This window comes from Megalops cyprinoides, chromosome 2, assembly GCF_013368585.1.
Source record: "Megalops cyprinoides isolate fMegCyp1 chromosome 2, fMegCyp1.pri, whole genome shotgun sequence".
Classification (NCBI taxonomy): Eukaryota; Metazoa; Chordata; class Actinopteri; order Elopiformes; family Megalopidae; genus Megalops; species Megalops cyprinoides.
In genome coordinates this window covers 32,821,197-32,834,592 of record NC_050584.1, presented here as the reverse complement: position 1 = coordinate 32,834,592, position 13,396 = coordinate 32,821,197, and the positions used below count along the sequence as shown (strand labels likewise).

The following is a 13,396-nucleotide window of genomic DNA, read 5'->3' as shown; positions in this document are numbered from 1 at the left end:
GGAGAATGGCACTAAAAGGATGCAGATAAGCTTACACTCATCAACGTGGAAAAAGAGGAGTGCTGTGTGCAGCACAGAATGTCCGCTCCCTTTCTGAGACACATGCAGGTTGATGAGTCCTGGGGCGAGAATAGGATGACTGCTGAGGGCGTGGTCAGGAGAGGCAGAGGAGTAGGAAGGAATGGCTGATTGGACTGGAGGCAAGGGGGGAGGGTGCAAGCGGACAGGGCAGGATGCTCAGGATGGAGCAGGAAGAACAGAGGGCTAGACTGGTAAGGCTGAGCAAGAGGGAACAGTCAGATATACCCAGAAACAGGGCCAACACCCACTGCATGTGTAGAACTCTACTCTGTGTTTTATATAGCCTTACTTTTCACTTTGGTCATATGATTGTATATCACAGGCTGTGGTATAAATGCATTCACCATGGAAAGTGAGAGTTTCTTCACTCAGAATCTGTAACATGCTTGTTATTTTATGTGGAAGTGTTTGAGACTAGCTTACACAAATATCTTTGTACATAATGGAACATTTATTGTTCCACTTCCGCAACAGTGATTAATCTGTTCATCATTCGGTCAACAGATGAGACAGACACTCCACCCCTTTCTGATGCAAAGTGGACCCACATTCTGGCCCCGTCTACCCATCTGTTGTCCCTGAACCCTGCCATTGGGCATACAGATGAGGACCTGCGCCACCAGGATCCTCCCCCTATGAGCGTCAAGCCCCTTAGGGAGGGCCTCTGTGGGGCTGGGGAAGACCTCACCAACAGGAATGGGCAGGAGTCCACCCTGGAGCCCGAGGCCTGGATCAGCACAAGGCCCCTGTTCCCTCAGCCCAACATCGGCAAGCTGGTGAGCAGCCAGGGCGAGGTGCCCGTCACGGTGTCCCCCAGCAGTGCAGTCCAGAGGCCAGACTCAGGGAGTCTTTCACCAGCCCTGGAGAACGGCTGCTTAGACCTGAATGGCTGCTCTGAGGAGCCAGATAGTGGGGAAGGTTTCTCTGAAGACTCTCCCCCAGTAAACCAAATAAGAATCCCAGAGTCATACTACATTCTCAGTGCTCCTTTGGAAGATCTTAGCTGTCCCATGGAAATGAAGGACAGCTGTTTTAAAGAATCTCACTATTCCCTTGAAGATGAGAAGAGGATGCTCAGTTCACTCAGAGTGAAAGACCTCACTCTGAACGAGGTGGAGCAGTTACACAGTTATGACAGCATCACTGGGTCACCAAAGGGGAACCATGATCTAGATGTTGGGAAGAAGCCTTCTTCTCCTTGGGTCAAACACAGAGATGTTATGGAGTCAGTAGGAGGAGACAGCAAGGACTTGGACTCCATGCCACCAGAGAATATTGTAAACGGAGGCATAGTGGAACTGAATGAACACGAAGAAACCCAGATCCCTGGTATAGATTATCTGTCATTGCAACAGCAGACACTCTCATTAGGGGACATGAAATTTCAGAGAGATTCCTCTCCAGTTCACTCCCTCCCCAGGGGTTGTGATGTGGAGTCGTTGGGTTTCATAGAGGATGACAGAGCCTCCCAGACTCCCCCATCAAAGGAGGACTCTGTGACGGAGGAAAAGGAGATGGAGGAGAGCAAGCTGGAGTCCAGCGAGCAGACCCATGGCTCAGAGGTGTGTGGAGTAGAAGCAGGAGCCAGGTCCCAGACACTGGCTGACGGCCATCTCCAACCCGTTAGCACCCCATATGGAGGGGCGCGGCCTAAACAGTCTGTCACCATGAAGCTGCTAACCCCCAGGCTTTTGTTGGGCCAGGTCTTAAATGAGCTGGGCTCCCATGGCAAGAACAAGAACCTGGAGTCACAGTGCGAAACTGGTGCTGAAATATCCTGTGCTGATGAGCATGGGGAGGACCCGGGCCTCACCAGGATGAATGGAGAGAGTGGGGCAGGAGGGTTTGACTCAGGCAGGGACCTCATGCCATCTCTGCTGCTGCCCCTTGAGGGCCCGGATAATGACGTTCAAGCTGGGCACCTTGGGCTCTTGTCCAAAAAGCCATTCAGCGCCCTGGGGGAGGTGGCCCCTGTGTGGGTCCCTGACTCTCAGGCACCCATCTGCATGAAGTGTGAGGTCAAGTTCACCTTCACCAAGCGGAGGCACCACTGTCGAGCCTGTGGGAAGGTAAGCGGGGTCTTTAACATGTCTTTCTGGGTTTGTGTGTACCAGTCAATGTGTTTAGTGATGTCCATAACACAATAAAATGGAAGATTTTTAAAGAAAGTACGCTGTGAATAGTAGTGTAAAAGTATTTGTAAATATAATGTAGTATTTGTATGTAAATATTAACTTCAAAAGTATAAGAGTCTTTTGAAATTTTTTTGACAAGCACCAGTTGATATGTTTAGGCACAACTTTTTATAAACTGACATCACTGACTAAAGTGTTCTGCAAAAAATTGCTGACAACAATGGTGAAGAACAGATGTCTTTGTGGTGGATTTCCATGTGATTGGCTGAAGGTGCTGTGTAAGTAGTGGGAAGGCTATTGGAAGTATTCCTAATTACTCATGGTGATAAACAGATGTTTTGTTCAGGAACACAGTGGCACAGGCTGCTCAGGCCCACTGGAGCTTACAGGATCTGTCTCCAAGATGGGGAGAAAGTCTCATTAGATTCAGGGAGGGTTTGATATTGATTTAGCGTTCTCAATTACAGTATGTTCCTCCCATACTTAGCCTGCCGCAGTGTCTCTGACTATTGACTTTCTGTTAGGCGCTTGAGTATTTGTTGTCTCAAACTGTGTGTGTGTGTGTGTGTGTGTGTGTGTGTGTGTGTGTGTGTGTGCGCGTTTGCGCGTGCGCTTTGTGGGTATTTTTCTAAATCGATTTTTTGATTTTTGCAAGCATTTTATTGTATCTGTCATTAAATCCCTTCTTATACTCCATAAAAGGCACATGTGTAACTGAGTGAATGAGAGTGTGACTTTCCCTTCTTGTCTTTTATTTTTCCATCCTCACTGACGATCAGTAGCATGCAGGCGGGTTCTGAGCAGAGCCATTTCCAAGGCTTGTAACACCCGCCTCCTTGTCCTGGTCTTCTCTGTCCCAGCATCCTCTGCTCCTCGGTTGAGGCTGTGCTTGGGAATGTGCTGATCTCCTTGACTGTGCCCCTTACGGGCCCAGAGCGGGGATGTGCTCGTCGCCGTTTCTCCTTGAGCCCTCCTCCACCGTGTGCTGTCGCAGGCAGCTCCGCGCCCGGGTCGCTCGCGTGCCATCTGTCTCCGGCAGCCAAGCGCCATAAACCTCACCCCACCGCTTGTCCCGGCATTCATTTTTCTGTCCCACTGAACCCATAAATCCCAAGGCTGTCGGGCACCCTGGTCCTTTGTGTGTTGTTGAGCAATAAAGACCAGTTGGTAAAGCACGGACAAGGGCTCCCTGTCCTGGCTTTGATTCGGGCCCTTCCAGCAGGTTTTCCACTTCTCTTAAAACCTTCAGCTAACCCTCTCTGGACCGAGACGAGATGGCATAGTGATTATAGGATTATTTGTGTAGTAGATAAATTTGGGGGGTGGGGTGTTACATGGTTAACTGGGGAGAACTGCGGGATCCTATGGCATATTGTTGAGGGCAGTGGTTGGTACTGTAAAATCCCAGGGAATGGTTATGGACAGCTCCCTGTGTGGTGTGTACAGGTGTTCTGTGCGACCTGCTGCAGTCTGAAGTATCGGCTGATGTACATGGACAGGAAAGAAGCGCGCGTCTGCATTACCTGTCACTCTGTGCTGATGAGCAGTGAGTATCGGAGGCAACGGTCACTTGAATACCACACCATCAATTGACAGTTGAGAAGTACTCAGTTTCGAGAAGTACTCAGGTGTTGGTTTGACTGCTTTAGTTAATACTGGATTTACTTCATCAGCTTACTAGTTGACTAGTGAAAAGCCATTTTAGTTTCTTTTATTCTCATTTCTTAACAGGCAGTTGAATTAATTGAAATGTAAGATGTATACATGCAGCTGATTTTGTTCAGGACCACAGTGGGTTAAGTGTCATACACTAAGGAGTGGGAGTCTCAAGTCAAACATTTCAAATGATGACCTCCTCGTCACTCACCCCAGCTTCATGTCACTGCGGTCCAGCTAATTTTGCAGATATATTTGAATTTATGGTCAGTAACCATCTCTCTTGCCACCCCTCGCCTCTAGCCTGGGAGAACATTGTGAATGCCTCTAACCAGAGCCCCAACCCCAACAACCCTGCCGAGTACTGCTCCACCATCCCCCCGCTGCAGCAGGCCCAGGCCTCCGGGGTGCTCAGCTCACCCCCACCCACCGTCATGGTGCCTGTCGGTGTTCTCAAGCACCCGGGGGCAGAAGGTAACCCGAGTCCAATGATACACGCATTGGCTAGACTTGCAGGCATGCTCACGGCCGGTAGCCACTCCAATATGGCACTCTTGACCCAGAAAGTGGACGTGTCCATAGGCTGACTGCAAGCTATTATGATGGAAGTAACAGCCGAATGATAATGTGTTAGGCCCTCTGTCCAATGTGAACAAGAACATATTTCTTAGTCTGGGTAATGGCAATAAAATATGCAGAGGTTAAATATGCAAAATAGTTTAAGGTTAGCATCTGAGAGAGAGGTTGTCCATTAGGGACTGTTTACATCAAGAAAGGAGTCATCACCAGATAATCGTGTTTTCAACCTTACATGAAAATACATCATCAGAACATAGTATACAAGTCAGTGGTCTGATTAAATAAGTCTGTTGCATACGTGCAAAGTTTGAAAATAAAAAATAAAAAAAATTCCCAATGCTTTGCAGCTAAACAGAGTGCTGACTGGTCCATTTGTCTTCAAATTCAGTAGCATATCTGAGCAACCACCCACTGCTTGCTTCAAAGGGGAGGCAGGGTAGTTTATATTTTCCAAATACAAAATGTGATTTAGTTTGATTGCAACTGCATTAACTCCTCCTTAGCATCTCTTAAAAGGATGGTGGGCTCAGAATGCTGTAGTGATACATTTAGCTTGTGCTTATGTTCTGTGAGAATTACTCTGGTTCCGTTTTATTCCATTTCTTCCACTTCCAAGAGCAATAGAATGTCCAAAATGTTGCCATTGTGATTCCCAGGTGGGCCCCTGCTGATGTACCCTTGAGCAAGGCACTGCACCTGAATTTTCTAAGTAAAAGTCCAGGTATATGAATGGATAACATGTAAAAATGGAAATCTGAGCATCTGCTAATCAAAAATGTAATGCAATATTATATCTAAAAATGAGCTTCATCCTGTACATTGTTTTGGGCGGTGTGATACTTGGTCACAAACAGTAGATACATGGTAAATACATGGTCAGCTCAGTAGTGATAGATGTACCTCTAGCTCCTCTCTCTATCACCAATACCTCTCTCTGCCACAGGAACCCTGTCCCGGGATCAAAAGAGGGTGTGGTTTGCTGATGGGATCCTGCCCAATGGGGAAGTGGCTGACTCCTCCAAGATGCCGGCCAGCATTCCTGCCCCCTCAGGCCCTCTGACCGTGTCCCATGACTCTGGCAAACCTCCAGCAGCCGATGTTCCAGGGGTAACTTCCGCTTTGATTGCTCTTTGTGTTCAGAAATGTAGTGTACAGGTGTATATCTGCAATAGTCTATGCTTGCGATGATGCTTACTGAGCATAAAGGAAAAAGGGAAGATACTGAAATGTCCTACTGCTTTTTCACATGTAGTTTTAGCAATGAAAAAGTAATATAGGATAAATAATACTTGCAGAAACTCTTTGCAGTGGAACGCCAGGTTTAAAAACTCCATCAAACCCTTATGGACAGGTAATGACTTCCTGTGGTGAAGATATTATGTCTAAGGTATGTGTCTTTTCTGTACCCTCACGGTAACGTGTCCCACCACTGTTCCCCCTGCAGACTGACCCCGTGCCCCCTGCCCAGGGTGTGGGAGCTCCAGCAGGGAGCCCAGTGGGGAGCTCCGTCAATTTGATCCCCGCAGACGGGCTCCCTCCCATTCTCATCTCCACCGGCATCAAAGGAGGTACGGGGAGCCAGCTCACAGGTGCTTGTTCATCCTGACCTTCTGCTGCCCCCTGTGTCCATGTGTGTGCAGGGGACTCCTGGGATTTGCCCAGACACACTGCTTTGCTTTGTGCAGAGGAGATGCCGAGAGCGAGCGGGTGTAAGTGTGGGTTGTGCGTGTAAAGCGTAGGTGGGGTGACCTGCACTCTCTGTCACCCCTGCCAGACTATGCGGTAGAGGAACGGCCTTCAGAGATTTTGTTGATGCAGCAGCTGGAGGAGGGTGGGCCGGACCCCCTGGTGTTTGTCCTCAACGCCAACCTGCTGGCCATGGTCAAGCTGGTAAACTGTAAGTGCATCAGTTCATCACTACTTGTCTGTAAATTTTACTGCAGACCTGGACAGTTTCAGTAACCAACCCAAAGAAAACAGAAGTTTAATAAAGGATCATTATGTGATTTCTGGGAAGAGTGCTGATCAGAACATTTTCAGTTATACTTGGAAAGTTCAGTAATTGAAAGAAAAAAAGATTGACATGTCTTGATGACAAAATGGGGTGATTTAAAATAGCTATGATAAAGATGAGGGTTAGTTCTTCCAGGAGGTGGCTCAGAAGACAGTAAACAGCAAAACCAGTGTGTCTTGGTGTGATGCTGAGTAAGAGGCTTGGTACATAAATGGATGATTTAGTGTATGCTGTGGTCTCGTGTGCAAACCGCTGCCCTCTGCTGCATCCGGCTCTTGAGCGATAACAGGCCCTGCTCTGGCCATCTCTCCCCGCAGATGTGAACAGGAAGTGCTGGTGCGTGACCACGAAGGGCATGCACGCGGTGGGGCAGGCGGAGGTGGTGGTGCTGCTGCAGTGCCTGCCTGACGAGAAGAGCATCCCCAAGGACATCTTCAGCCACTTTGTGCAGCTCTACCAGGAGGCCCTCGCAGGTGAGAGAGGCTGCTGACTCTGCAGTCCCACCCCTAGAGGAGCGCTCCCCTTTCACTGCGGCAGATGCGGAACGTTACGTCAACATTGCTGTTACATTGTGAAACGTCAGATAGTCACCCGCGCCCTCCTCTCTGTGCCGCTCTAACAGTATTGTCACTCCGGATGCTTAACCCCGCCTCAAAGCTAAACACTGTTTGCAGCTTCACATTGCAGGCCGCGGCAGAGTCAGATCCTGTTAAATGCTTCTGGAACTAGTTACGTAAGGGGCAAACTGCACCGACATGATGGATGGAAGAAGCACAGATATTTGATTACAGTGTAAGTCTAGGCTCGTAGTACACAGAATTGGTTGTAAACATGCTTCCACAGATCTGTATCTCAAACATGTTACAGATTTGATAGATAGATCTACATTTGATGATAGATCTACATTTAGTTTACAAGCCCAAGCCACCTTGAACCTCATTGGTCACATTCTTTGATTCCTCTGTCTTTCTTTCTCTTGCGATGTCAGTATAGCCTGTTTGGGTCAACAGAGAAGCTGTGTAAGTGGACTTGGATAAATTCATTGGAGATATGTAAGGTCACTGGTAGGAGACTGCATTTTAAGAGAGTTCTTAGTTCTTTGATTCATTAAAGTTCTTAATGAATCTTGTGTACAACCCAAAAGTTAGACCAGTGGTTCTCAAGTGTGCCATGGAATAAGAAGCTGTTTAGTGAATCAGTTTCTAAAATATGCAGTTTTTCAATTTAGCAAGTCTCCAGATCATACACACAAACAATTAAACTTGCCTAAATTACCTTGAAATTTAGCACAAATCACATTGTGCTTTTCTGCCTTGACTGAGAAAACATATGAATATATACGCATACAATTACTAAGCATTTTCAATGGTATATTTTCAGTATTTTCAGTCAAATTAATTTCATCTACACTAGCTAGCTGATAAGCTGATAACCAGTGAGCTTACAAGACAAATTCATCTTCAACCTTATTAACTATGTAGCAAATTTGGTGCATTTTCATAAAAGCTAGCAAGTTAGTGAGCCAGCTCAGTCAATGATCAACCTTTCATTTTAAAAGTAGCAAGGATTAAACCATACAAAAATGTTTATATTGAGAAATATTTTATTAGAATATCTTTTTAGCTATTCTTTAAATATGTAAATTATTGTCATTTTGGTTTATTGCAATATATTTCTGATCTGCATTATTATATTAATTGTATTTGCAGTGCACTGTTTGGCTGTATTATTGGCCTGTACATATTTTTAACTATATTAAAATGTATCTGCCTGGATGGCTGCCTGTGTTGTGTTGCTCCTCAGGACATCTTTGTGTCCTATCAGGTGGAGCTAAGCAGACTGTATCCTCCCCAAAGGCCTCCGCATTACTGTGAAAAGGGCTAGCGAAACCTTGAGCCAAGGAGAAGCCAACCATTCAGTCTGGTCGCTGAAGTGGTTATTAGAGAGTTCGTTTAACATAATTTACTGTGACTATGGGTAATTATAAACAAAGATGAGGAGTCATAATATAGCAAATGTAACTGGCAGTAGCTTCATCTCTTGGATGGTTGAGTTACATGTACAATGTGTAAACATTAAAAACTGATCCAACGAAAACTTCAGTATCGATGTTACCCTCTTCGGCCCAGGCTTATCTCCCGGCCCCTCTGATGATTTAGTGGCCTACAAAAAGAAGTGCCCCTCTCCACTCTGCTGTAGGCAATCTGTGAGGCACATCTTAGTAGCATAGCCCAAATCCAGGCTTTCACACCAAAGCAACTTTACACATTGTGGTCATTCCAGCCATCTCTACTGAGAAACAGCATTTTACCTCTCTGTATTTTATACACACAGTCATCTTAATGCTGTGTTATTTTCATTTGGAAGTGGGCTGCAGGTGTTTAATGTCATTACATTGATTTGCAGCAGGCCTGAGTACGTTACTGCGCATCAGAAGTTGTTTTTCTGTACCCTGTGCAGGGAATGTTGTCTGCGACTTGGGCCACTCGTTCTTCACCCAGAGCTTCCTGGGCAGCAGGGAGCACGGAGGCTTCCTGTACATCAGCCCCACCTTCCAGTCCCTGCAGGACCTGCTGCTTCCCAACCCGCCCTATCTCTTCGGCATCCTCATCCAGAAGTGGGAGACCCCCTGGGCCAAGGTCTTTCCCCTCCGCCTCATGCTGCGGCTGGGGGCCGAGTACAGATGTGAGTCTTCAGCCCCGCCTGACTGGGTGTGTGACCAAGAGGGAGTGCGAGACGCTAATAATTTACCTACGTTCGGACCTCCAGGTCCTTTTGCTGTTAGTATTTAAAATCTGGGAATATTTCAGTGTGAACCGTAAATGCATAATAAATGCTTAAACTTCTAACTGGTAATTCCAGCAGGATAGATTCTTCGATAGCTGATGTTTGATGAGGGCTTGTAAGGCATTTATAAGGGGTGACTAGTGTCTGCTGCAGGATAGGAGCTTGTAAACAGTGAATTCATGGGACCTTAGTGGTAGAGTGTTCCCTCCCTGCTGTGTTTTGTCCTGAACAGATGTGGAAAGATGATTGACTTGGTTGTGGTAACACTGAAATGAAATCTGTGGGATTTAAATTAAGACAGCACAGTCACAGCACGTTAAAAAAAATAAACCTGAGGTTGACTTGCTCATGAACATAATGTTGGCTGCAACATTTGCATTTTAAAGTGGCATGATTGAAATTAGATAGCTGTGAAGCTAAAACCATATGTTGTTTATTAACTCGCATTTCCACATCCCTTCTTAAAATGCTTTAGAGTTAATGAGTCAAAGTGGTTAAAACTGGTTTGTCTACAGTATGGTAAAATCAAATGTTTGAAAAGGACATGTGCCTAATTACTGCGGTGATCCTCCAGTACAGATGGGTTTGGATTTGTGTAAATAGGGGCAGCAGTCACACCGATGACATGAAGATGACCTCCCTCAAAGTCCTCGCCCTTAGCACACTTTTTCAGACCTGTTAGAAAATTATGATCACTACTCCATGTGCATTCTTTTGTTATGCCTGTTGGATTCATAATTTTGTACATTGTTCAGTCAAATCCAAGTGGTCCTGTCAGATGACAGATCTTGGCAAAGGAATTCTGTCCAGCTCTATAACAAAGTAGAAACTTTGGCTGTGGTCTCCGCAAATGTGGATTTAAATTGGCGTTTGATTCCATCCTCATTAGTTTAAAAGGCTACTTTGTTCTGAGGCAATTCGGGACAATTCTCTGAGTGCATGTTAAATTAGAATAAGTGGCTGAACTTCTAACAGCTCCATCTAGTGTTGGCTGATTACAAGGCAACAAAGTCTTGATTGCAATACATGGGTTTTTAATTCTTCCTAATCCTGCTTGCCATTATTTGACCAACTTTGTTATTGTTTCTTAACAAAGTCGGTTGGCAAAGTTCTTATTCTCAAATTTCAATACTAAAATAATAAAATTCTGAAGAATATTTTAATTAACCATTTTCAAAATGATTGTAATTTGAAGCAGTCCAGATTTTATACAAGCCATAAAAAAGAAGTAAAATTAGAGACGGTAAATATTGATCAAAGAGACGCATCTTTGAGACACAGATTGTGGATCCTAAGGGAATAACTAGTTGCTATGGATTATTCATATCCACTAGATTGTTTTGGTGAATCAAAGTCTAATGAATTAGCAACCAGGATTGTTTAAAAGAGTGATGTCATTAGGCATGTTTCTTACTGTGCTCTGTGTTTGTGAGAATGAGTGGAGGGATTTAGGTACACGTCATTCCCAGCGATGAGGCAGTCAGTTATGTCACAGAAACAGGGACTTGGAGTGCCAGTAGCTGCCTCCTATCCAGCAGATGCAGTCTAATGCACATGGTGTATTTAAACCACCGTACAGGAAATATTAAAGTGAGATTTTCCCCACTGTTACTCTGCAGGTTCTGTAGGGACTCTTTGATGCTCATTAATGAACAGGCTTTTAATAAAATTACACAAATAACACACGGTTTGCAGGCCATTCTCACAGATTACTGTCAGCAAAGAGAAGTGTGCAAAGATCACACTGGAATTAATGCCCAATTATGAAATATTAAGGCAGCGTGCTGAAAACAGTGGGAAAGGATTGGAGTTGTCAGCACTTGACACAATAGCATTTCTAGAAATTGGTGCACTCAGCACTTTCCATCTTGCAGAGTCTTGCATAAGAATATGAATTTCAAATGAAGCTTTCTCAAACATTTCTCACTCAACTCTGTGCATTTTTTTAAGATGTGTGTTCTTTGCTTAGGTGGAGGGAGAATATTTTTGTGAAAATTATGTGATAGCATTCTGGGTTTCTCCTGCCAGACAGGAATTAATGTTTCCATCTAGGCCAACAAAAACACCCCCTGCCTGCTCATTTGTGCAGTTGGATCTCAGTCCTCATTGTTGGTATCTGTGCTACTCTGGGGTGTGAACTGTGCAGGTGATGTCTTCTCCGGCTTGTGCCTGTTGCAGTCTATCCCTGCCCACTGTTCAGCGTGCGCTTCAGGAAACCCCTGTTTGGAGAAACGGGCCACACCATCATGAACCTGTTGGCGGTGAGAACCATACATGCCCATGTCTGTCAGCCCACATATCCGTGTCTCTTCTGTTCCGTATAGGTAGATGTGTTTGATTGACTGATGCACACATAGGGTGTACCGGTTTTCCTCCTGAACACAAGGTGCAGTCCTAATTTGCTTCTTGGTGACATGCTGTCATAATTATAAAAATTTACAGAAAAATGTCAACTGTCCCTCTGGAGAAAAGAGGCTCTTTACTGAGCTGAAAATATGGCATTCCAGCCATCGCAGTAGCCTTCAGATGGCTTATCTAAGTTAAAAAAAAAAACTGACTTACAGACCTCTTATACTAAGTGGTCAAATTAGTCCAGTTCCTCTATCACAGGTAGCTAGTTATTGGTCAAAAGCTAAACTATAATGGTTGTATCGCTCCTTGTTTAACCAAAACCAGATGCAACTGCTGATGTGCTTGCCTGACTGCGAGCATACAGAACCAAACTGAACACCAGAGATTTTGCAAACAGAAATGTTGAATTTGCTCTGAATCGTCACACGCCTGAAAGTCACTAGCTGATTTTACCTGCCCAATGCATGTTTTTACTTTCCCCAGGCAATCAGGCAACCATTAATGTTTAACTCTTAAGTGCTGTACACCTGTACGGTATATTGTGCATCTTATGTTCTGGCTTAATTGACAGGATTTCCGTAACTACCAGTACTCGTTGCCAGTGGTGACAGGGCTTGTAGTGGATATGGAAGTTCAGAGAACCTGCATCAAGATACCGAGCAACCACTACAATGAGGTCAGTGTGGCCAGTAATTTTACTTGTACAGTTTGCATACAGGGCATCTAATAGTTCTAATTACAAACAAGCCACTGAATGATGAAAAGGGAACGCTATCCATTTGAATATGAGAGCAAAACAGAAGTGAATGGACTTCAGATAAACAAAAGTGAGTTATATGTGTGCCGTTTGCTCAGCTGATGAAGGCCATGAACAAGTCCAATGAGCATGTGCTTGCTGTGGGGGCTTGCTTCAATGAGCGCGCCGACTCCCACCTCGTCTGTGTGCAGAACGACGATGGAAACTATCAGACCCAGGCCATCAGCATCCACAACCAGCCCCGCAAAGGTAACCATGGACGAGTTTGACCTCTGGAAGATCTTACCGCTACACACATTAACATTGACTTTTTGTGAAACTTCAAACCACCATAATTAGCCATAACAATACCTAACAAATGAATCATCAGTTCACAATAGTATTACGGTTTGTTATTTATTCAACACTTCCTGCTGATTTCAGTTAAATGAATTGAAAAATGTTGTGTAATGGAAACAAGTACAATCATCGTCACTAAGTTATTAATGTGTGAAGCACCGCTAAAGCTTAGTGCTTTTCGCTGTGACTTAAGTTGAGATTCATATAGCATGTTAGTCTAGTGGACATAGTTGTATACAGTTGTATACATTCCATCCAGTTGTGGAATTAATTTAGGCAAAGTGGTGGGAAGGTGGGAAAAAGAATTTCATTAGGTTTCACTTGATGTGTATAAGTGGCTGAATTTTTTTATGCTTCAGTTACAGGGGCTTGCTTCTTTGTGTTCAGTGGAGCTCTGAAGGCCTCCTCAGGATACCTGGCCAAGTCCAGCATTGTAGAAGGTGATTTCATACCCTGATTCTCTAATGTTCTCTCTTACACCAAAACAACGTTCTTCAGTTGTTCACTTATTCTGTGGCTAATGGCTGATTGAGATGGATATCAGATCTTTTATTATGTCTGTAACAGATGAAATGCATACATTTTGTATGTGTAAGTGTTTGTGTAGTTTCTTCTTATACTCCTTTGTGTGTTTGTGTGGTAGCCGTGTGTGGATGCAAGTAATGGAATGTCTGTGGTCCCTTAAATGTAATCTTG

General features: G+C 44.8%; 1 protein-coding gene across 1 annotated transcript in view; it reads left to right on the top strand.

Moving 5' to 3' along the window:
- Positions 1-13,396, top strand: part of LOC118772991 (zinc finger FYVE domain-containing protein 9-like) — a 29,871-nt gene that overhangs the window by 10,644 nt on the left and 5,831 nt on the right. Inside the window, exons 4-15 of the mRNA XM_036521709.1 lie at positions 586-2,150; positions 3,663-3,762; positions 4,176-4,346; positions 5,395-5,558; positions 5,896-6,019; positions 6,226-6,348; positions 6,783-6,938; positions 8,926-9,150; positions 11,431-11,513; positions 12,176-12,280; positions 12,460-12,610; positions 13,060-13,140. Coding sequence (XP_036377602.1) covers positions 586-2,150; positions 3,663-3,762; positions 4,176-4,346; positions 5,395-5,558; positions 5,896-6,019; positions 6,226-6,348; positions 6,783-6,938; positions 8,926-9,150; positions 11,431-11,513; positions 12,176-12,280; positions 12,460-12,610; positions 13,060-13,140 — 3,048 coding nt within the window. The remainder of the gene's footprint in view (positions 1-585; positions 2,151-3,662; positions 3,763-4,175; positions 4,347-5,394; positions 5,559-5,895; positions 6,020-6,225; positions 6,349-6,782; positions 6,939-8,925; positions 9,151-11,430; positions 11,514-12,175; positions 12,281-12,459; positions 12,611-13,059; positions 13,141-13,396) is intronic.